The sequence below is a fragment of the Lepidochelys kempii genome, chromosome 11 (genome assembly GCF_965140265.1).
Source record: "Lepidochelys kempii isolate rLepKem1 chromosome 11, rLepKem1.hap2, whole genome shotgun sequence".
Taxonomy (NCBI): Eukaryota; Metazoa; Chordata; order Testudines; family Cheloniidae; genus Lepidochelys; species Lepidochelys kempii.
In genome coordinates, this window is record NC_133266.1 from 13,244,079 (window position 1) to 13,268,708 (window position 24,630).

General features: G+C 42.1%; 1 protein-coding gene across 2 annotated transcripts; it reads left to right on the forward strand.

Annotated features, from left to right (window-relative positions):
- Positions 1-300: 300 nt before the first annotated feature.
- Positions 301-23,655, forward strand: LOC140895467 (glycerol-3-phosphate dehydrogenase 1-like protein). 2 transcript variants are annotated; one of them, XM_073305194.1, is made up of 9 exons: positions 301-687; positions 8,017-8,194; positions 11,966-12,106; positions 12,961-13,099; positions 14,733-14,813; positions 15,413-15,525; positions 17,108-17,341; positions 17,945-18,051; positions 21,490-23,655. In XM_073305194.1, exons 1-9 carry the CDS (start codon positions 647-649, stop codon positions 21,584-21,586), a joined length of 1,131 nt encoding a protein of 376 aa, XP_073161295.1. In that variant the 5' UTR covers positions 301-646; the 3' UTR covers positions 21,587-23,655. The 2 variants fall into 2 exon arrangements, with proteins under 2 accessions (XP_073161295.1, XP_073161296.1); XM_073305195.1 differs by lacking the exon at positions 14,733-14,813 and having other exon boundaries at positions 307-687.
- The last annotated feature ends 975 nt before the right edge of the window (positions 23,656-24,630 follow it).

The following is a 24,630-nucleotide window of genomic DNA, read 5'->3' on the forward strand; positions in this document are numbered from 1 at the left end:
TCTGCCCTTCGCCTGGGCTTTACAGCGCCTCTTGTCCTGTCTCTGCCATTTCGGGTGATCGCTCCGGCGCCTGCCCATAACGGGGCTCGGGGAGGCGGAGTTAGGCGTGGACTTTAATCCTGGATTTTGCTGAACGTAACCCCGTGAGACCCGTGCTGTGGTGGCGCACTGTGGATGGGGTAGCGAAGATGTTCAGCCATGAAAGGGTTAAGCAGGGAGGGTCCCGTCCCCCCCGGGTGGGCGGCACACGGCACCTGCTTTGCACGGTGGCGTTTCGAACTTGTGACCTTTGCCTTCCTCCAGCCCCTGCCTTTCCCTCCCTTCCCGCCCAGCCCCGGGGACAAAGGTAGGCGCCGCCTCGGCAGCACGCCGCCCGGTCGCTCACTGGCCCCTGCTCTCTCCCATTGGTCTCCAGGGGCAGCATCCTTCGGCGGACACCTGGGGGAGCAGCCGGCGAGCGGGAGCTGAGGGCGCGGGCGGGACTTGCACGCTGGGAAGTGTTCAAAGCTCCCTCCCCCGGCCACACACACTGACAGGCGGAAGATTGGCCAACTTGGAGGCACCAAGCTGCTGCTGCGCAACTGGTTTTCTGGTCGGTGACATCGGAGACAAGCAGCAGCCCCTGCCCCAGGGCGCGTGAGCCACCATGCCTCCTCTGAAAGTCTGCATCGTGGGGTCTGGGAACTGGTGAGTGCCGCCTGGAGCCCGGGACCTGTGGTGGGGCCGCGCGGGGCTCTAGCTTTGCACCGGGATCTCGGTGCTGTCCGTAGCGCTCAGCTGGGCTCTGTCTCTTGGGGCTGGAAGGGAGAGGGGATTGCAGCGCAGGGGTAGCTGAGAGCGCCTCTCTCTTCCTTGGAGGGCGCGGGCCGAGGAGCAGAGACTTCAGTGCTTTGAGACTCTTTCAGCTGCAAGAGAGATTGTGTCTATTGGCTGGGGCCTGGGGGGGGGGGGGGGCAGGGAGCTCAGTCCGTTACAGCCAGGCTGCAGCGAACTCAGCCCCTTCTCCCAGGCAATCCGCAGCCAGCTCCTGCCTCCCACTTCCGACTCCCCTTCTCAGGCAGCAGAGGCGAATGATTGTGTTTTTACACAAAACCGAGGAATTTTAGTCACCGCAAAAAAGTGGCACCCGAGATGGTTTTATTGGGGTGTAGGTACCGGCCGGCAGCATATTTAAGCAATTTCTACCTTTGCAAAACCACATACTGCCCCATGCTAATGTGAGTCCGGATTAACTCCACTGAAGTCAGTGCAGCTAGTCCTGAAGCAGAAGCCTGTAGCAGAGCAAAAATTTGGATGTATTTAAAAGTCTGTCACATGGCAGACAGGTGGCTGCTCCTGTAAAATGCATACTGAAACCTAAAGGTAGAAAGTGACTACTCTGACCCTTTGGTGGAGAGGCAAGAGGAGGAGGATTCCATGGAGGTCCAGGAGAGTCTGTAGTGTCTTACATGTGCCCCAGTCCCCAGACTGACTGTGAAATAACCTCATGCTCACCCATCTTCACATGTACTCTTCTTTTTGTAACTTTCAGGTAATGAACTGCCACTGAATGCAGATTAAATTTCTCCCGCTTTGATAGTTAGTATTGTTACCTCTGCCTGGAAATGGCAAGTACATGCAATTTGCTAGAGGGATAGCCAGCTTCTCTACTCTCCCTTTGGCTTTGGTAAACAGTTCTTTCTCTCCTCAGTTGAAGGATCGGTGTTTTTTTGGTTTTTTGGGCTATATTCCTCAGTAAACTATTGCAGGGATCCAGCTATATTCCTCAGTAAATTATTGCAGGGATCCTTATGTCTCCTACTGAAAGAGAACATGAGGGTCCTGATTCTACAGCTATTATACAACACAATACTTCCATTGACTTCAGAATCTGGATCAGCATATGTGCAGAATTGGGCCTCTGTAAGGAATTATTTTGCCTTCTGTTCCCAGTGAGGGAGTTCAGTCTCTCAAAATATGTGCTCAAAATAATGAACTGGTTCTTTACACAGATTTCAAGAAGTTCTACACTAAAAAGGGACATAAATTTGAGAGCACGGTTCACAGTGGGGAAAAATGGGGATACACTACTAAGACTCCAGAAATCCCAGAATTCCAAGCTGTTCCTGCTAAAAAGATCACAGAGAAATAATGTTTAAAATTTAAATTTAAATCATTAGGTTTCAGAGTAAACATCCTGAGATGAATGGAATTTCAGGGTAGTCCTTCAGAGTTGAGTATTATTATCTGCAGACTTAGTAAGACAGCATTGGATGAGAATTCTGGTCATTATCTTCACAACCATCTTTAAACTGAAAGCTTAAATTCTGCAAAAGCTGATGGTGTCCCCAGAGAAGAGTTGAAAGATGTAGCACCCTGTACTGGCACAGTTCAAACCCTGATGGCCAGGTCTGAAATCTGATACCTCTCACTAGCATGTACACTCGTTTTAAAATATTTCTCTGCCATCCCCACACCCTGCTGCTAGAGAACACAGAGTTTCTTCCATAAGGTCTTGTTTACACTGGGATTTGAAACCATGTTTTCTGAAGAACAGTGCATGTATATTCAAATGCAGATCTCTGAACTATTATCTTAATAGTTTATATTAGATAGTATCTAATATCCAGTTTGGGCATTAGGGAAAGGAATGTCTCTCCAAGATACACATTATGTAACATCTCTATTTTAAAGGAACTCTGTCTCACCCTAGAGATGACAAGTCAGATTTTGAAAAGCGCCTGAGTAACTGAGAAGCTCAAATCCCATTTTCAGTCGATAGGATTTGGGCTCCTAAACACCTAATTCACCTTTGAAAAGGGAACAAGGTGATTTTGAAAATTTAACCCCCTGCAGCAAAACAAATTACATTGTGCATTTTAATATCGATATACGTCCCTATCCTTGTACCCCAAGGGAATAACATTGTTGCAGCTCTAACTATTGAGGGCTGCCCAGTGTTAAATTTCCAGCTCCTGGCCTAAGCAACCCAAACCACTATCTGGACACTGAGTTTGCTGCAATTGCATACAATAGGTTTATGTGTGTCACCCTGCCCCTTTATTCACTCTAAATTCTTGTTAACTGTGGTCTATTGCACCAGACCAGACTGGAAGGCAGGAGGCCTCCGTTGCACTCACAGCACTGCCAGGAATTTAGTGGCTTGAGGCAAATCACTTTGTCACTCTGTGCCTCCAATTCTCCACCTTGGGGTTATTGATATTTACTCACCTTTGTAGCACGCTCGAATATTTATAGAGGAAAATCCCAACGTGCTAAGTATTATCAAAGCATTTTAGGGCTTGGTCCTCAGAGAAGCTGAGCACCACTTGCCTTCAATGGGAGCTGAAGGTTCTCAGCAACTTGCACGATCAGGCCATCTCATTTCATCCCCCGTCTGGTTCAGAAGGAGAGCAAAAGGTCAGTACGCCTTGTATGTGCTCCTTACATGAAGGGGCTAGGACTAACACCAGGGCAGCCTTCGTTTAACACCATACCCACACAGAGATTTAATACAGTATTTGCATTTTCCTTTGAAGTATTTTAGCACCTTTCCCAGGAATCCACTGTTCTCCAGAAAGGTGCTGATACGGTTTCATATTTCTGTGAGAATTCAGCCTTAAATGGGTCCTGGGTTTGCTACCATCATATGAGTGAATATTGTGCTACCATTCTGCTCTCCCCATTGTTGTGAATCAGGAGGATGTTGAAATGGGCAAGAACATTGCTCTGGAAAGCAGTGTGGGTGTTTCTACTTAGAGGAGTAGATTTCAGTAGGTCTCTTTCCTCTAAGTTCAGTGAACTTTGGAGTTTGCTTTCCTTCTGGACTATAAGAGCAGAGTATGACTGAACAGCATGGCATGCACACTTCTGTGTGTGTGCGATACAGATCTCCCAGTGGTTCTTTGGATTGTTTAAGCCAGGAGCTGGGTGGCTTAGGGAAGTTGCAGCTGGTGGAAACACATTTTAAAGTAGAAAAAAATCATTTTTATTTGGGGGAAAGGGTTATTTTTGAGCTTGTCAAAGTTGGAACAGTGTTTCTTTAAAAAGCAGACATAACAGTGGAATGTTTACTTCTAGCTGACTCATCTTTCCTTCAGTTGCCCTCAAACTAGATATTTAGGTAACAGTTCAGGGATCATTTCTGAGTCTCAGCAAGACAGTTGACACATGACACAAATGTTTCAACGGCTTCTCCCAGCTGCCCAGTGAGTCACAGTGATCCTTATTATGCCAACAGTATCGGAAGCCTTACAGCTGATTTGATTATATAAATTACGTGCCAAACCAGAGGAGCAATAGGTTTTGTTAGTTAGTAATGGTTCTGCTATTTGTTTAAAAAATATAGATTAATTTCTAAATTACAGTATCTGGGGGCCTGATCCTCCAAGATGCTGAATGCCTTCCACTCCCATTGACTTCAGTAGGAGTTGGGGGTGCTCACTATTTTACAAGACTGAGCATTTATTATTAGAGGAGCAAGTGTCTATTTAATGTAGAGGGGACACACACTGTCTCTCTCTGTGCATGTGTGTGTGTGAAATGTTACTTGTCTCTCCTGTAGAAAACCTGGGTAGATTGTTCCAGTTATACCAGTATAATTAAACCTCTATAATTCCACCAGTACAACCCCATATCTGGACACATTTATTCTGGAATGAGAGTGTTTTCTTCAAGTTTAGCATAAACCACTTTCAGAGTGACATAGGCTAAACTTGAAAAAAAACACTCTTATTCCAGAATAAGTGTGTCCACCCCCATGGGGCGTTATACCCATATACCTATAAATTATAGTAGTTCAAAGCCTAGCTCCAACTGGTATAACTTCCCCAGGTAGCCAAACCCTATAGATTATAAATTGCTCAGGGCAGGGGCTGTCTTTTTGTTCTGTGTTTATACAAAGCCTCACACAATGGGGCTTTCATACATGACTCGAATTCCTGGATCCTACTGCAATACAAATTAAAGAGAAAGACACTACTCTAATATTAATGAGTCATCTGGCTCCTCTGGGGATTGACCCTGCTTCTATTGAAGTTACTGGTAGAGTTGTCACTGACTTCAGCCAGAACACTGCCACCAAAAGTTCTATGGTCCATTAATACTGAGAGCCAGCACTTGAAGCATATTACTACTATTATTCATCTATCCTGGAGGAAATTGTTTTAAGAATTAGCAGGAAAAACTATTTGTTGTTGTTGTTTTTTTTATAAATTGGGTTTCTGTCGACGCTTTAATCGGTATCTAATTAAAAAGGACAGCCTTCTATTATCCTTAATAAATTGACCTTTGGAGAATAAATGAGGTAAAATGTTGTTTATGGGGGAGTGTCCCTTGGCTTTGTTTGCATATGTGAACCTTCCCTGCCATGCTCCTATAGTCTACTAAACACTGGCTTCACAGATAAAGCAATTCTTTCCAAAGGCTGGTTAGTGCTGAACTATGAATTTCAAATAGGTTAGGTAACATAGAGCACCAGTTTTTGAACTCTTTGTTCATGTGCGAGTCTCCCATTAATTCATAGTGAGAATCTTTTCCTGCTGACTGCTGAACACTGCCTCAGATTTTTCTAAAATTGCTTAGTTAGTAACCTAGATTCCTTTGTGTTCCAGTCTTGTCAGTTTCAAAACTGTGTCCCAGCAGCACCTGGGCACATGAGCTATGAAGGCTCTGCTGGAAAAGCAGTCTGGTTCTCTGAGAGCTGCCAGTCCATCGTAAGCTATTAAACATTTTAAAGGGAGGTTATAGTGTGTGGGTGCCTATCTTTCAATTTTAAAAAATGAGCTTGGATTGCTTAAAGGCCAGTACAAGCAGTTTCTCTTAACATTTGGCACTCCTTAGCTGGTAGCCGAAATAATCAGCATCATGTTTTTATACTTCAGTAATTTTAGATTTGCATTTGTTGGCCTGATTTGCAAAGATGCCAACCATCTCTAGTTCCCATTGAAATCAACAGAAGCTGTGGATGCTCAGTAGCTTTGAAAATCAGGCCAACTTTTTATGTTACAGTAGCACCCAGAGAGGCTCCAGATGAGATCTGGGCCTCTGTATTGTACTTGATACTGAGTACGCATTTGGTAAGAGACAGTCCAGCTCCCAAGGGTTTATAAGACCGAGGAAGGATGGGAGGGAGGGGAAGAACGTTGTTATCCTCATTTTAGAGATTGGGAACAGAGAGATTAAATCATTGATCCAGGGTCCCAGAGAAAGTGCGTGGCAGAACCAGGAACCCCTGATCTCCAGAGTCCCAGGCCAGTGCCTTTACCACAAAAGCAACCTTTCTCCCCAATGCATAGTCACTGTGTTCTTCCACAAACCATCGCCCTCCTTCGTATCCCATTCTAATGGGAGGAGCCAAGAACTGAACTATAAATTAGGTATAAATGTAGTATTAAATATGGTAGGCCCCATCTCTTTCACAAAGAGAATTCTTATGCCCCTTTAATGAAGATTTCCCCCTGAAATTTTTACCTATATACTTTACATTTGTGAATGGCTTACAAAAATAAACAATTGCCTTCATTATACAAGGCCTCACAACACCCCCATGGTCTTTGGGTAGCCTGGTACCACTGCGTACCTTGGCACCTGCCCTGCGCCCAGGACTCAGGCAAAATGCCCATTGACTTCAGTGGGACTTTTGAATGAATAAAGACAGTAAGATAGGGGCCCCTATTCTGTTGTTGCTTATTGAGCAAGCTGATTTAAGTCACTACTGTATTTGAGTGAAGGGAGGCAGTTACAACATGGTTTCCCTTTGTCCCAGTTGCAAAGCAGTTATGACTTGTTGTTTGGACACCATCTAATTGGACTTAACCGTGGATAAACCCAAGGTTTTATCAGTTACAGATAACTGTCTAACACACAAATTATGGTCTGTTCATGCTTCTAATTGTAGCTGTGTTGTAACTGGGTCAGGGGACAAGAGTATTGTAACCAGATCCTCTGACTCAAAAGTTGTATTTGTAGTGTGGACAGGTCCTTAAAAGTCAAAGTAGCCTCAAAATTTTAAGTTCTTTCTTAAAATTTAAAGACCACTAACCAGTATTTTCATGGTTGTCTTCTACAGTTAAATCAAGTTTTTTGTTTAATTTAAATATTTTTCCTGCGGTGTTCATAACTCAGACATGGCAGTATTGTGCTGGTGCATGAGAAAATGAAATCAGGGAAAATGACTAGTCTAATTTCACTGTCTCTGCCAGTGGTTCTGAACCTATTTACCATTGTGGGCCACATATGTGTTATGTGGGACGCATCCACACTGTCTGTATGGCCACGAGGAGGTCACATGGGCTGCAGCTGTGTGCTGATTGGGCTGCTAGCGGGCCTACTGGCTGCAGGTTGACAACCAATGGTCTAAGCTGACAGAAAAGCAAGTAAATGCACAGCATGAATGATGCAAAGTAAACTAGATGACTTCAGTTGTTTCAGGTTTTAACCATTTAAGGTCTTGTTTGTCACACTGTTAGACTTTAAGAGTGATTTTTAACCTAATAATGTCCATTGAGCTAAGTTAGACCATCACTCAGGCAGGCCCCTCCTGGAATGCAGCTATTGATAGGAAAGCTTGATACATTTCAGGTAAGATGCACAGACTTCAGTGCATCCAGATTGCTCAGCAGCATCTTCTCGCTTGAGTTACTCTACTTTTTTTTTTTTTTAAAGAAGTTAAGAAAAGTATCTGAGAAACAAAAAATATTATTCGAAGTTCTAAATTAAAAACAAGATGTAACATGCTACATCATGCTTATATTTACCCTGGATTTCTGGCCACAACTGTATTTTACTTGGTATCCATTTTCTGTATATCTCTAGTGAGTATTTTCTTGACGGAGGGAAGAGCCTTGTGTTGGGCTCAGTGAGCATATAAACATGGCCATAGTTTCTGTAATGCAGGCCTTTCAATGAGGTAGGAGTATTTTGCTCAGTGCAGTTTGTGCTTCCAGTTGGAACTAAGGTTACTCAACTTTCCTAAGGAGATTGTTTCAAAATGAAAATACAGAATCCTGTCTCTAAGTATTTTACTTTGTTATACAGGGGATCTGCTATTGCAAAAATTATTGGCAAAAATATCCAGAAATCTAACAGGTTTGATCCTGTTATGAAGATGTGGGTGTTTGAAGAAATCATAAATGGGAGGAAACTCACAGAGATCATAAACAAAGATCATGAAAATGTGAAGTATCTTCCAGGACATACATTACCTAAAAATGTGGTAAGTTGGCTAAACAACGGAAATGTTCTTTCAAAGCTTTAGGATTGATGGTGGGCCAGACTGAGAATTTCACAATCCCTGGTTTGCTTTTAAAAAATACCTTAAAGTGGATTTAACACTAGAAAGAGGTAATAGGTTGACTCAGGGGAAGCTAAAGTTATTTGTTTAGACCTTAATTCTTCAAATGGAATCCCTGTTGTTTGGATCATTTACAGTTAGTCATTAAAGTATGAATTAGAGGGACTTTAATCCTGCTTTAACTGCAGACCTTATCTGTGGATTTATTATCTCATCCTACATACACATGCCAAGTATTAAGATTACTTACATCTCTTTTCTGCCCAACTTACTCTAACATTTGCATTACTTCTGAATTTGACCCACTGTTTGCATTGCTTACAAACGTTTTATCTAAAGGACAAACAACTTCAAAACAAACCAGCTATATTTGTGTTTTTGCAAAAAGAAAAGGAGTACTTGTGGCACCTTAGAGACTAACCAATTTATTTGAGCATAAGCTTTCGTGAGCTACAGCTCACTTGCATCCGATGAAGTGAGCTGTAGCTCACGAAAGCTTATGCTCAAATAAATTGGTTAGTCTCTAAGGTGCCACAAGTACTCCTTTTCTTTTTGCGAATACAGACTAACATAGCTGTTACTCTGAAATTTGTGTTTTTGTACACAAAGCCCCAGATCCTGCCCAGCTGTAAGTCAGCATATCTCCATAGCATTTATAGAGAGATGCTGATTTACACCAGCAGAGTATGTGGCCCATAGCGTCCACCCTAAACAAAATTAAGGTTGTTTTAACTCCCCCTCCCTTTCTAACTAAAAGTTCAATAGAAAAACTAACAGCTCTGGAATATAACAGCATGAATAGCATTGCTGTGATTACGTGTGTGATTTCAGAATAGAAAAACTGAGGCACTTTAATTGGTAAGGCAATAAAACCTACCAAAAGCAAAAAACTATAACTTTTACAGCCATTCAAAATGTGTGATCATACTAGATAATTTATAGCTTCATAAACTTAAAGAAACATGATCATTCTATTTATAGCTACTTAATTTAAAGCAAGGAGGGTGACATTTTGTTTGTTCAGGAGCTTGCCATATGGTCCTGTTTTGGAAAGTAAAGAAACTAGCATAGCCTTTATAGAGTAGCTTTTAATTTGTGCAAACAGAAATTAACACGCTGCAGATGAGTGGCCTCCTTGCTTAGAGTAGTTAATTTTTCTAAATTTTGTATTGTAATAGCATGTTTGCACTCCCATGACTTGAAATTGACATAGGTGGATTTGATCTCCTTGGTCCAACACCAAGCAAGACATGAACAATCTTGCTTATTTTTACAACAATGTAACAGGAGAAAAAGCCAGTTTTTTATTCCTATGCCTGTAGCAGACTCACCTTAAAACCTGACCTACACTAGAAAGTTGCACCAGCTAAACCAGCCTTTTTCCAGCACAGCTTGGCAGGTGTCCATGCTTAATTTAGTCTTTTATTGACAAAACTTTCCACTTTTTCCAGCATAGTTATTCTCCTTTTTGGAGGAACATAAGCCCTTGCTGGTATAGTTCTATCAGCACAGTGGCAGTGTTGATGCACAACCTGTACCGTATAAGCAGTCCTCCGCTTGCATTCCCATAATGCAACATACATTCCCTTCATACACACAACATACATTCTCCGGCAACACTTTTGAACTCCACTGCCCAGGGGTCACAGTGACTGGAAGTCACCCTTGCTTCTAAATGCCTTGGACTGCCTTCGCAGCCACATCTCTTCCTGTTATCTGCTAACTTTTTGCTGAAATCACGGCTCCTTGCTTTTGGTCTCATGCTGCCTGCCGGTCCAGGCTGGAGGTGCTAGATTTCCTTGCCCTGTGGGGAGAGGAGTGTGTGCAGGCTACTTTGCTCCTGCAGGAAGAATAGTTACAGTGATGTGGTGAAGCTCAGATATTTACCCCAAAGAAGAGTCCCAGAGCTGCACAAAGTGTAAGGCGCAGAGGTAATTATACCAGAAGGTGAAGAACACCACTAGGAGTTCTGGACCCACCTGCGTATCTTGTGCCTTTTATAACATGCTGGATGCTATAATCAGCAGGGACCCTGTCACCTCCACTGGAGACTCTTCACATGCTGGGGTTTGTATCACACTCATCACTGTAGAATTTAAACAATGAGTAGCTCTTCACTGCTTGGATCATAAGTATCCCAGTTCATCCTAGCTGGATAATGCTGTTGGAGAAGTGTGCATGAACAATTTGCTAGAAGGGTGTGTTTTAATTAGTTAAAAATCAGTCCTGTTTTTGATGGCTCACTTCACTCCAATATGCTCGATGACAGAGTGGAATTCCCCATTCACATTGGTCTAACTGAGTTAGGCCAGTTATTTTAAAAGAATGTGACACCTTGGCTTTGAAAGGTTTCAGAGGAACAGCCGTGTTAGTCTGTATTCGCAAAAAGAAAAGGAGTACTTGTGGCACCTTAGAGACTAACCAATTTATTTGAGCATGAGCTTTCGTGAGCTACAGCTCACTTCATCAGATGTTTACCGTGGAAACTGCAGCAGACTTTATATACACACAGAAATCATGAAACAATACCTCCTCCCACCCCACTGTCCTGCTGGTAATAGCTTATCTAAAGTGATCAACAGGTGGGCCATTTCCAGCACAAATCCAGGTTTTCTCACCCTCCACCCCCCCACACAAATTCACTCTCCTGCTGGTGCTAGCCCATCCTAAAGTGACAACTGATTATGTAAAGCTGTAGCTCACGAAAGCTCATGCTCAAATAAATTGGTTAGTCTCTAAGGTGCCACAAGTACTCCTTTTCTTTTCTCTTGGCTTTGAAGGAGCTGATGTGGAGAGCTGCAGTTTGTTTAGCTATGGACCTGAAAGTGCTGTTTGATTTATGCTCAGCTTATACTATGGCACAGATGAAGGGCCCCCATCTTAGGGGAATATGTTCTCTTATTATTATCATCAATAAAGCTACTGGCAGCTGTGGCAGACTGAAATTCAGCTGCTAGCTTCCTTATAAGCCCTGGTTTTGTTGTTAATTCCAACTGGAATGGTTTACGCTTGGGACAGGGTAGGGCTTGCCAGCTCCTTGGAGTGTTTGTGTTAATTTTTTGCAAATACTAGGCCAAAATCATTATCTCCTCCAGTAAATCCTGCTTGGGCAGGATAACTATAAGAATCCCCTGGCAAAGTTTCTCCTTGATCATTCCATCAAGATGAGAGGAGTAACCCAAACATGGTAAGCCATGGGGTCTGCCCACAAACCCTGCAGATCCCCATAGATCTTGAGGCATTCACAGGTGACCAGAGTCATCTGCGGAGAGACCCTATGCCTCCACACCCTGGCAGCATGGCTCCCATGTAACTGTATTACCAGGGTTACTTGGCTGCCTTTAAGAACCACATTAAAAGGCGTGAAGGGCCTTCCCTGCTCTGAGAAGGTAATGCAGCTGTAGGGTATATTATACTTCCCCGCTCATCTCCACAGGGCTAGTATAGGACACTGGTTTAAGAAGTTAGGATATGCTGCCTTCATGGACATTTTGATCTGGAATACAATAACTGATTGCATTAAAGGTGAACGCTTTGTCATAGTATTAATTAGTTTAAGGATTCCTTTATTTTTAGTTTATGGATTCCTATTTTAATGTCGTTCTGTGACAGATTAGGTGTACAATTATTTTGTAAGTATGTTAACTCATGGTACGAGGGATGGTTAATTTTTTTCCTCACTTTCATCTTTAGGTGGCTGTAGCAGATGTCGTTGAAGCATCGGCTGGGGCAGATATTTTCATCTTTGTTATACCCCATCAATTCATTACACAAATTTGTGACCAGATTGTTGGTCACATAAAACCTGGAGCATTTGGCATTTCACTGATCAAGGTAATTTGTGATCTCCACAATCAATCTGTATGCAGTGAAGGAATAAGTATGCATTAAGGAAAACTTGGGGCTAGAAAGGCCAAAGAGCTACAGCTTTAAAGCCTTAATGCTCTATTCCATGTACTCTCCCCTTCCAGGGCTGATTCTGAAAACACAAAAACATGGACAACAACATTTATAGCTGGTTTTACAGAGAGTTAAAATGATTTGCAATTGGAATCAGGGCGGCTAAAAAGCTAAAGAAGCCGGAGACATTGTAATCTGAAAAGGAAAAAAAAAAAAATTAGGAGGTTTTTAAAACTTGCAGTTTGCCTCCAGCTTTGATTCTACTGCTTTTTCTTTCCAATTGTTATAGAAAATGTCTCATTTAAAACATGAATTGAAGGAAATACAATTAAAATTTCAGACCTACAATTCTACAGCTGTTGCCTTTTCCCTCCCTTTTAAGATTCTCTTGCAAACAGCAACATAAGAGGAGGGAAAGCATAATGCACCTTGCCTTATTTCCTTATATGAAACAGAACCGGGGCTGGGCTGTTTCCGCTTTCCTAGAATAGGTGTTACGTTTAAATCTTGCCTAGGACATTTAAAAACATATTATATGAAAACTTAATGATTTTACAACTATGGGAAATTTAACATGTAAAGAAAAAGCAGCTTCACCATAAAGTAAAACCTTGTGACGCACTGTGGCACTGGGTCTAAGGCCTTTCATTGAAAGGTTTCCCACTAACATCGTAGGGAGAACTGCCTGCAGAGGGCTTACTGCATGAGGCCTATGTTTCACACACTGATGCTCTGTCACCCTCATTTCTTTTCTAATTACTTGACTTTGAACGTTATCGTTTAACCAGGGGGTTGACGAGGGTGCTGAAGGCTTGAAGCTCATATCAGACATCATTCGAGAGAAACTGAAGATAGAAGTCAGCGTGCTCATGGGGGCCAATATAGCCAGTGAAGTGGCTGATGAGAAGTTCTGTGAAACCACCATTGGTAATTATCATTCAGGGAGAGTTACAGTCAAGAGCTCTGATTGGTTCTACCACAAATATTCATTTCTACTTTTAGCAATCCCTAGCATAGGAATAGGACAGCATCTAAAGATAACAACGGAGTATAATGTGTAACTGAAACATGGAAGCCTTTGAAGGGTTTCTGAACAGTTTTATATATACACCACATGTTAAGCTCTGAACCCCCTTCCCTTAAAGGAATGGCCACATTTCCAACAATTCCAATGGAAACAGGATCAAACTCAAACTACTGCACGTGCTAGTAGATGCAGCTATTAGCTAATCTCGTCCATTAAAAAATTAGACTCAATTCTCCTCCTCCAAGAGTTAATGGGAGACTCCTAGTAATGTCAAAGAGATTATGTCAAGTCCTTCAGCAGCTGACATATTGCTAGGAAAGTGCAACCAGCCCCACAAACCCTCCCTCACCCCTAGTTTAAATTTCTTAACCCTCCCACCTCAAGTTGCAGTGGGGGAGGTTTAGATTGGATATTAGGAAAAACTTTTTCACTAAGAGGGTGGTGAAACACTGGAATGCGTTACCTAGGGAGGTGGTAGAATCTCCTTCCTTAGAGGTTTTTAAGGTCAGGCTTGACAAAGCCCTGGCTGGGATGATTTAACTGGGAATTGGTCCTGCTTTGAGCAGGGGGTTGGACTAGATGACCTTCTGGGGTCCCTTCCAACCCTGATATTCTATGATTCTATGTAACTGAAATTGTATCACTTATTCTCTCTCTCTCACACACACTCACGCTTCTTACCGAAGCACAAACTGTTTCAGTGGCCTCCCTAACCTTTACCTTTTTACTCTAGCTTAAAATCTATTGTGAAAATTAAAAATGCAACTTTAATTTATTGCAGCTTGATTGGCTGTTTCAGATTGTATGTGCAAATTTCAAACTGCCCATTCCTGTGTAATGTTAATAGTGAAAACTATACCATGTTGGCAACTTTTAGACATCAGTATGAACATTAGCTGAACAGTAGTGTTGCAGTAGATCTTTCTGAAGGCTTGGAGGTGAGTTCAGCACCTTTGCTTAAGTTTTAATGATGGTTTTGAGGTTCAGAGGAGTTTGCCTCTTCGTTCTCATGCCCTTCCTCAAAGTGTTTCTGCCACTTCTGTTTGGGAGAGAACATCTAGAAGAGCTACCTTTGCTGCTAGACAGGCCAGAGAGCGGCACTTCAGAGAAACAACGTATTTCCACATGCCAACTTGCCAAGAGAGTGAGGGATCCAAATCAGGCTTTAGAGCTAGTGCTGAGCTAGAGCACTAATACCAGGGCTGCAGGATGGAAGCAGCTCAGGCTTGCTCTGATATTTAACAGCATAGGGCCTAATTGTCAGAGGGGCCGAGCACCCAGAAGTCCCGAGCACCCAGAAGTCCTACGGGAATGGGAACTGCTGTTGCTCAGCCCACTGAATATCAGGGCCACATCGCTCTTATGAAAACAAAGGCCAACACAACTTTCCAAAAGCCAAATAAAGCCTCATTCAAAGATCCCCACACAGCTTTCCCAGTAGAACTGCCATGTCCCCTTCTCCAGATGAAAGGATAGTGTTTTAATAGTCTGATACGTGACCTCAGTATGGCTGTAACACCACTTTTCTCACAGCGCCAATACTGAACATCTCTGTCTATGGATCCTCCTGGAAGTGGGAATGCATTTGGTGTTATGAGACATTTGTCCCAGTGGGTGAGCAATACTTCGCAGTGATGCTGTTTTACATTTTCAAAGCAATGTGCAAACATGAATTGATCCTGACACCACCCTGCTAATAGGTTAAGTGACTTGGCCCTAACCAAACCGTGAGTCAACAGGTGAGCCAGGATTAGAGCTAAGGAGTTTAACTCAACCCAGTGCTCAGGCTGCCGTAGCCCTTGGGCAGGGCTGTGTGAGCTGATAGCATGTGTGTGTCAATCAGTGCTTTCACTGTAAGGGACTATAAACGTACACTAGAAAACAGCACTTGGAAAGGTTTGGAATTATACAGACTAACCATGCCTGTTGGGCAGAGATGGGTGTTGGAGGCTACGTCCCTGTAACAACCTGACACGTTATTGGACGCATGTTTTGCTAATGCATTTTGATTTGTGTGGTTATACTGGCTGTCAGCTGCAAGAACTGGTATTGGTTCACAAATCCCCCTTTAATAATGTCTAGTTATACAGATTACAAAACCTAACCCCTCCCTCAGTCATCCCCCTACTTCAGTATCTTATAAACATACACGTTTTGACCACCCTATAACTTGTGTAACAAAGAATGTGTAATTCCCATCCTTCCTTCCACAGGATGCAAAAATGAAAAGCATGGGCAGATCTTTAAAGAATTAATGCAGACTCCAAATTTCAGGATTACCGTGGTGGATGACTGTGATACAGTGGAGATCTGCGGAGCCTTAAAAGTTAGTGATTCCAAACCAAATAATCTACCCTCACATGTCTAGTTTCAAGATTCCCTGGTCTACTGCTGGCTCTGCCACAAAGCTGTTAGATAGCCTTGAGCAAATCATATGGAAATATTTATGTGCCTCATAAGTGTGTTGAGGAATGATTGTTTGTAAAGCATTTCAGAACAAATTATACAAATGCTTTCCTTGTTGTAGGTATACATGCTTCTGAAAGCAGAATTTGGTCCTCAATACTTCCTTGTCTAGGTAGATTGTAAGCTCTTAGTGGTATGAATTCCTAGCATGAGTATTTGCAGAACCTAACACAATGTTACCCTGATCTTATTTGGTGCCTCAGGGCACTCCTGTAATATAAATAATCATTCAAACTACAATTAGATATACCACTTAAGTTAGATTTCTTTAACAAAGAGCTTGTTTTTTTTAAAAGAGGTGGCAAAAGGATTGATAGTCCTCTTTAAGCAAATGTTTTCTTTCCAAAGTTCAAGTAATAACTTACAAGAAAGTAACAGACTGTAAGCTCTGTGGGGCAGGAACCATGTCTCCCAGTGGTTTTGTAACACATTCAGGATTAGTCACACTCCAATCCTGATTGGGACCTCTGCATTAAACTGCAATGTAAATGAGAAATGATACTGAAATTGAAGCCTGTTCCAAGCAGCACTTGAGTTTGCTTAGAAACACATTGAAAATGCACTCCAGCATACAGCGCAGTCATGTATATTCTTATCATTCAGCTTATTCTGACAAAAAGCATTGTTGGCTTGAACTGAATTGGTGTGTGGTTTACCTACAAATAAATTAGTTATTTATACACACAAACATGTATCCCAGGCAGTTTTCAGCCACAGTGGAGTGTTTTTTGTATAGAAATAGTCCAGTCCTGGCTCCTACTGAAATGAGAATTTCAGTAGTAATGGTGTAGAGAGAAAAACTGAGGCATGAGCATTTCTGGGACTTCAAACTTAAAGGTAGCCACACTAACACCTACTACTACAATCTATAGTGAACTACACTGTCTGAATACAAAGTGTGGGATATTTTTGATTAAGTATTTGATTACGATGCCCGATGAACCTCTTTTAAACTTTTGTAAGGAGAGCAAAATGTTCCTGTAGGCATGGGCTAAGTTTGATCTAAAGAAGCATGAGCTCCTGCAACCAAGGGTGGTAGAAACTGAGGCTAGGCAAAGATTCAATTAAAGGTAAGAACAGAAGGGTCACTGGATCCTGACACCAACCTGGCATCAAGGGGAAAAAAAAAGTATTTCCATATGCATTATATGGGCCAAATTTTTTAACACATTGCCCTTCATTTTGCACCCAGAAATAATTATGGGAACATTTTTTTAGGCCTTAGAAGTCCAACTAGTTGACATTTGGGAGCAATTAGACATTTAAGTGATATGAAATATGCTCACAATTATTTGGAATTGGAATACCTGAGAGCACTCACGTAAAAACAAGTTTACTTATTGTGTTCACTTACAGTTAGCATATGCTACTAAAGAACTACACGTCTTATCTAACTTGGTTTCCTTCTCTCTTTTGCACCTTTTCCATAAAACTGGTTTTAGAACATAGTAGCAGTGGGAGCTGGATTCTGCGATGGACTGGACTTTGGTGATAATACTAAAGCAGCAGTCATTCGTTTGGGCCTCATGGAGATGGTAGCCTTTGCAAAGCTGTTCTGCAGGGGTCCGGTATCAATAGCTACTTTTCTGGAGAGCTGCGGTGTTGCTGATCTAATCACTACATGCTACGGAGGACGCAACAGGAAAGTAGCAGAAGCCTTTGTGCGGACAGGAAAAGTAAGAAGCATTTTTGAGGCATCATAAGCCCATGTGTTAATAAATTGTGTTTTACACACACATCAACAGTCATCTTCCTGATGAAAGGATAACACTGGCTCTACGATCTAAGAGAGGAGGATTCAGAAGTGACTCTTAGTCTTTGCAGTTGGCAAGGAGAGTGTTTCAGGGAATGGTGTAGCACATATTATTCCAAGCACTTCCCAAGAGTTGAAAGCTTTAGGCTGAACAAAGATGGACTAAAATAAATTGGAAGGAGAGAGAATAGTATCCCACAATTCTAGAATAAGTGAAAATTCTCTTCCTGCTTGGAACAGCACATCCAGTGCTGCTTCCTTCTGCTTTTAAAAACAACGGTTATATAATATGGACTGTATGCCTCAGCCATGGCTTAGGGACCCGAGAAAGAATCTGTTCAAGCCTCCCACTACCTTCTGTTCGTTAATCATTTGGCCTATAACAAAAGTACAAGGCAGGCGTAGGCTGCAGTTTAATCACTGGATTCTTTTGTCTAACATTTCAGAAGCTTTCTACTTGAAACGCTCTGTTCTGTTATGCACCTTCCTTTTATTCTGTTTGTGAGATTGCTGTCATTTCTTCTAGTCAATTGAGGAGCTGGAAAAAGAGATGCTGAATGGACAAAAGCTACAAGGTCCTCAGACTTCAGCTGAGGTCTATAAGATGCTGAAACAGAAAAACATGGTTGATAAGTAAGTAGTTTGATTTTTTGAATATCAAGCTGACAGACTTGTTATGAGCAAAAATTATTAGTTCACAACTGTTTAAAAGGTCTTTATGAAACTAGTATATAGTCTGTCCATGTCCATAAGGACAAGTGTCCACATCAAGGCACCATCACTGTTCACATTAGCCTGCATGCTTATTGGCAGTATCAACAGAACAGACCAAAGGCTGAATGGTATGCAGAACGAACTACTTCACCTAACAATGGTCCTTTCTAAAAAAAGGAAAGTTTGCGATGCAGTGATGGAGGCAGCCTGGGTACCTGGTCTGTAGATAAATAAGGATTTCATGCTCTGCTATCACTGTTACACCTTTCACTGATACTAGCTACAATATGAACTTTAACTAGTGCCTTCTCTTAGTATGCTATACAGGATAATCTTTTTAAGCAAAGATTGTGTGCTGAAAAATTTCTATGCACTAGGAGCATTTTAGTGGCACACAGGGATGTTATTGGAGTACAGAGCCATTTAAAGTTTCCTTAATGACCTGAAAAATCAAAAAGGAATCCTACAGAAAGTGGAAACATGGATAAATTGCTAAGGAGTACAAAAGAACAGTAAGTGTGTATGGACAATGAGAAAGGATAAGGCATAAAATGAGTTATCTAGCAAGGGGCATAAAAGGCAAGAAGTTCTTTAAATACACTAGGATCAAGAGAAAGATGAAGGAAAGTATATGCCCTCTATTTAGATGGGAAGAAGAGCTAATAACTGATGACATCAAGAAGGCTGAGGTGTTTAATGCCTATTGGACTACAGTCTTCACTAAAAAGGTTAATGACCAGATACTCACAGTATTAACAAGGGGAAGGAAAACAGTCCAAAATAGGGAAAACAGGTTAGATTAGAGAATATTTAAATAAGAGGTATTCAAGTCAGCAAGGATTGATGAAATTCATCCTAGGGTACTTAACGAACCAGCTGAAGCAATCTTGGAACCAATAGCAATTATCTTTGAGTACTCCTGGAGGACTGGTGGGGTCTCAGAGGACTGGAGCAGGACAAACATAGTATCTATCTTTAAAAAGGGGAACAAAGACGACCTGGGAAATTATAGATCAGTCAGATTAACATTGATACCAAAATACTAGAACAAATTATTAGACAATCAGTTTGTAAACACTTAGAGGATAATAGGTTTATAAGGAATAGCCAGCATAGATTTGTCAAGAACAAATAAACTCACCTCATCTCCTTCTTTGACAGGGATACTGGCCTAGTGGATGGGGAAGGAAGCAGTAGATGTGATATCTTGATTTTAGGAAGGCTTTTGATATAATCTCACATGACATTCTTAAACAAATGGGGGGAAAATTGTCTAGATGAAATTACTGTGAGGTGGGTGCACAGTGTGTTGAAAGACCATGCTCAGAGAGGAGTGATCAAGTATTCGTTGTCAGTCTGGAAGGGCATATCTAGTGGGGTCCCACAGTGCTCAGTCCTGAGCCTGGAATTATTCAATGTTTTAGTTGGGTGGAGTTGCAAATGCTTCGGAGGACAGGATTAGGATTCAAAATAACTGACCAATTAGAGAACCGGTCTGAAATCAACAAGATAAAATTCAATAAAGACAAATGCAGAATAATTCACATATGAAGGGAAAATGCAGATGTGCAACTACACCATGGGGACTAAATGGCCAGGTATAGTACTGTTGAAAAAGATCTGGGGGTTATCATAGAATATCAGGGTTGGAAGGGACCTTAGGAGGTCATCTAGTCCAACCCCCTGCTCAAAGCAGGACCAATCCCCAATTTTTGCCCCAGATCCCTAAACGGCCCCCTCAAGGATTGAACTCACAACCCTGGGTTTAGCAAGCCAATGCTCAAACCACTGAGCTATCCCTCCTCATCACAAATTGAGTATGAGTCAACAATGTGATGCAGTTTCAAAAAAGGCTAATATTCTGGGGTATATTATCAGGAGTGTCATATATAAGACATGGGAGGTAATTGTCCTTCTATACTGGGCACTGGTGAGGCCTCAGCTGGAGTAGTGGGTCCAGTTCTGGGTGCCACACTTTAAGAAACGTGGACAATTTGGAGACAGAGTCTATAGGAGAGCAACAAATATGATAAAGGGTTTAGAAAACCTGATTTTGGAGGACAGGTTAAAAAAATGGGCATGTTTAGTTTTGAGAAGACTTAAGTCTTCAAATATGTTAAGGGCTGTCATAAAGAGCACTGATCAGTTGTTCTACGTGTCCTTGCAGGTAGGACAAGAAGTAATGGGCTTAGTCTGCAGCCAGGGAGCTTTAGGTTAGATATTAGGAAAAACTTTTTAGCTATAAAGATAGTTAAGCTCTGGAATAGGCATCCAAGGGAGGCTGTGGAATCCCCATCATAGAAAGTGTTTAAGAACAGGTGGACAAACACCTGTCGGATGGTCTAGGTTTACTTGGTCCTGCCTCAGCCCAAGAGGCTGGACTTGCTGACACCTCAAAGTCCATTCAAGCCCCACATTTTTATGATTCTATATATGCCCTTGAGATTACAAATGAAAAATTTGAATTAAAATTAGCCTTTGCCTCTGTTTCAACTTGCATGGTGAAAGTAGATGAGTCTTTCAGGTTCTCTTACACTATCACACAGCTGCAGTATTTAGGGTGGAAGCACTAAGGATGCATTTAAAAAACCTCATCCATTGGAATTGTAATAATTATGGAAAAATTTCTGTTGGGTTTAGATTTCATAAAAGCTTGTTTTGACAGAACCTATAATTGACCAGACAGTGCCCCTTGAATGATATTCTAAATTATACAATTATTTTCAAATCAATTCCATTCTCTCATTCTTGACTGTACAATTATCTAACTTAAAAGGCAATCAGTAAAAGGAAAAAAAAATTTTTTTATGCTATGTAAGGAAAAACCATGTGAGGTTCAGTTCTGCATGCTTTTACCTTAGAAATATCAGGAATATCACTTCTTGTCTTTCCTGGAAGACTCCTTGGGAGGAGTAGGGAGCAAAAAAAAAAGAGCTTTTCAAGTCCTTAATTGAAAGCATGGGTTGTTGAGTTTTTTCCATACAGCTTTCTCCCACCTGTTTGTCAGGCATTAATGTTAAATAGGCATACACCTTCCCTACCTCAAGATAAACAGTAACATCCTTTCCTCAATTTCATTCTCCTTGTACTCGATGTCTTAATCATACAACTAGCTCTCTAGTTATCCAGACAATTTCTGGAAAAAACACAAGATAGGCTTAAAATTTTGAGAGAAGAGGAAATCGTGAAAGGAGGAGAAAAAAGCAGAATGAAAACCCTTCAAACTTTGTTTTACATCCTAAAGCAGAAAAAGGCGGCACTTTTCCCACAGCCCCCATTTTCATAGGTGTCAAGAATATTGGAGCTGTTTGCATAAAGTAAACTTTCAAAACCACTTTAATTTCATCCTTCTTTTAGGTTTCCATTGTTCTCCACTGTCTACCAAATCTGCTATGAGGGTAGGTTGGTCCAGGAATTCATCTCTTGTCTACAGAATCATCCACAACACACATAAGAATTTCATGTGGCTCATCCGGATGTGGATTCATCTCTTCTGGGCTTCTCTACTTGGTAGTAAACAAAAGCAGCCAAATAAGTCACGTGGCACATAACTCTTCTTGTAAAGACAATGTAGAATTTTTTTTTGTACCGTCAGCCTGAATATTTCAGTATCTCCAAGGAAGTAGGATGGATACAGGATTTAATAGCCTTAATATGGGTTTGACTTTGGTTGGTCTTTTCAGAATCAGCCCTAGGAGAATTCTTTTCTTTCCTGTTGCTTGTAAGTAAGGCTAAGATTTTTGTCATGAATATTTTTAGTAAAAGTCAGACAGGTCATGGGCAAAACAGAGAAATTCATGGAAGCCATGACCTGTCCATGACTTTTACTAAAAATATCCCTGACAAAATGGGGATCTTCAGATCCCCATACTGTGGGGCAGTGGTGCAGACGCTAGGAGCTGCCTGCAGCAGTTGGTGGCTGTAGGGTACCCCTGCTGCCTGCAGCTCCTGGTGTACCCCAGGTGCCAGCAGCTTGAGTTTCCCACTGAAGCCCAGAGCTGCCCACCACCCACAGTGTTTGAGAGCTTGAGGGTTCCCCTTGGCCTGCAACGGCAGGGAGCTCGGGGGTTCCCCCCCAGCCCTGGCCTGAAGCGGGGGGGCTCCCCTCACATACACCCCAGCACCTGGAAGCTGCAGGGTTTACCCCACCAGCTGGGGTGGCAGGGAGCTCAGGGCTCCTCTGCCACAGCACATCAAGAGCTCTGGTTCCCCCATTGCAATGTCTGCGGAGGCTGGGAGCTTGGGGGTTTTCCTGCCACTGCCAGCAGGGAGCTTGTTCCCCAGCCCGCAGTGGCAGGGAGTTCCGGCAGGGTACTGGCTGCCTGCAGTGGCTTGGTGCTCCAAGGGCCTCCAGAGGTAGCGGAGGTATCCTGCAACTCCCTGTGCCAGCAGGCGGTGGGGACTCTGCAGCTCCCAATCACCGCAGGCTGAAGTCACAGATTCCATGACCTCCATGACTAAATCGGAGCCTTAATTATAAGCAGTCCCCAAACACATTTGCCCCGCACCCGCGTCAAATCTAATTCTTGTGCAACTTATCACTTTGCCCACTAATATTTCTCATACAGAAACAGTGCAAAGATGCATGTAATTTGGATAAAAACACTTGGAAAATAAAATCAAAATTAGTTAACTTTTCCTTAAGAAAAGACTACTTCACTGTTGTTAAGTCGACAAACATGGGCTTATACGGTTCCCCTAAAATACAGTTGCGTTTCAAAAGCAAGGTGTCAATACAATTTCTTGCTCAATTTGACAGGTTTCAGAGCGGTAGCCATGTTAGTCTATATCAGCAAAAAAGAACGAGGAGTACTTGTGGCACCTTAGACTAAAATTTATTTGAGCATAAGCTTTTGTGGGCTAAACCCCACTTCATCAGATGTATTCAGTGGAAAATACAGTAGGAAGATAGACACACACAAAATGAAAAAATGGGTGTTGCCATACCCACTATTATCTCCTGCTGCTAATAGCTCACCTTAACTGATCACTCTCATTACAGTGGGTATGGCAACACACATTTTTTTCATGTTCTCTACCGTATTTTCCACTGCATGCATCCAATGAAGTGGGTTTTAGCCCACGAAAGCTTATGCTCAAATACATTTGTTAGTCTCTAAGGTGCCATAAGTACTCCTCATTCTTTTTATTCAATTTGATTTCCTAATAGAAAACTCTTGTGGAAAAGGGTAATTGTTACTCTATTCAAATATGACTGACTGTTCAGTAGACACAAACAAAGCAGTTTATTATAATGAAAATCTTACCTCTGAAGCTCCCAAGTGTCCTGCTGAGGGATTTTCATTAATTTCTTTTTTTAAAGTACAAGGATTTTGGAGGGACTAAATAACACTGCAAAATGCATCTGTTTAGCATCAGTATTTCTCAACAATTGATGCCTAGTAATTACCATTAGTCAAGATAGTAAAATATATCTCAAAAAGAAAAGGAGTACTTGTGGCACCTTAGAGACTAACCAATTTATTTGAGCATGAGCTTTCGTGAGCTACAGCTCACTTCATCAGATGTTTACCGTGGAAACTGCAGCAGACTTTATATACACACAGAAATCATGAAACAATACCTCCTCCCACCCCACTGTCCTGCTGGTAATAGCTTATCTAAAGTGATCAACAGGTGGGCCATTTCCAGCACAAATCCAGGTTTTCTCACCCTCCACCCCCCCACACAAATTCACTCTCCTGCTGGTGCTAGCCCATCCAAAGTGACAACTCTTTACATAATCAAGTCGGGCTATTTCCTGCATAGATCAAGGTTTTCTCACATCCCCCCCACCCCCATACACACACAAACTCACTCTCCTGCTGGTAATAGCTCATCTAAACTGACCATTCTCCAGGTTTAAATCCAAGTTAAACCAGAACATCTGGGGGGGGGGGGGGTAGGAAAAAACAAGAGGAAACAGGCTACCTTGCATAATGACTTAGCCACTCCCAGTCTCTATTTAAGCCTAAATTAATAGTATCCAATTTGCAAATGAATTCCAATTCAGCAGTTTCTCGCTGGAGTCTGGATTTGAAGTTTTTTTGTTTTAAGATAGCGACCTTCATGTCTGTGATTGCGTGACCAGAGAGATTGAAGTGTTCTCCGACTGGTTTATGAATGTTATAATTCTTGACATCTGATTTGTGTCCATTTATTCTTTTACGTAGAGACTGTCCAGTTTGACCAATGTACATGGCAGAGGGGCATTGCTGGCACATGATGGCATAGATCACATTGGTGGATGTGCAGGTGAACGAGCCTCTGATAGTGTGGCTGATGTTATTAGGCCCTGTGATGGTGTCCCCTGAATAGATATGTGGGCACAATTGGCAACGGGCTTTGTTGCAAGGATAAGTTCCTGGGTTAGTGGTTCTGTTGTGTGGTATGTGGTTGTTGGTGAGTATTTGCTTCAGGTTGCGGGGCTGTCTGTAGGCAAGGACTGGCCTGTCTCCCAAGACTTGTGAGAGTGTTGGGTCATCCTTTAGGATAGGT

Bases quoted from the DNA above. Each gene is read 5' to 3' on its own strand.
- LOC140895467 (XM_073305194.1), top strand. From the start codon at position 647: ATGCCTCCTCTGAAAGTCTGCATCGTGGGGTCTGGGAACTG. The intron at 15,526-17,107 runs GTTAGTGATTCC...AACTGGTTTTAG, and splicing joins AGATCTGCGGAGCCTTAAAA to AACATAGTAGCAGTGGGAGC. The intron at 17,342-17,944 runs GTAAGAAGCATT...CATTTCTTCTAG, and splicing joins CCTTTGTGCGGACAGGAAAA to TCAATTGAGGAGCTGGAAAA.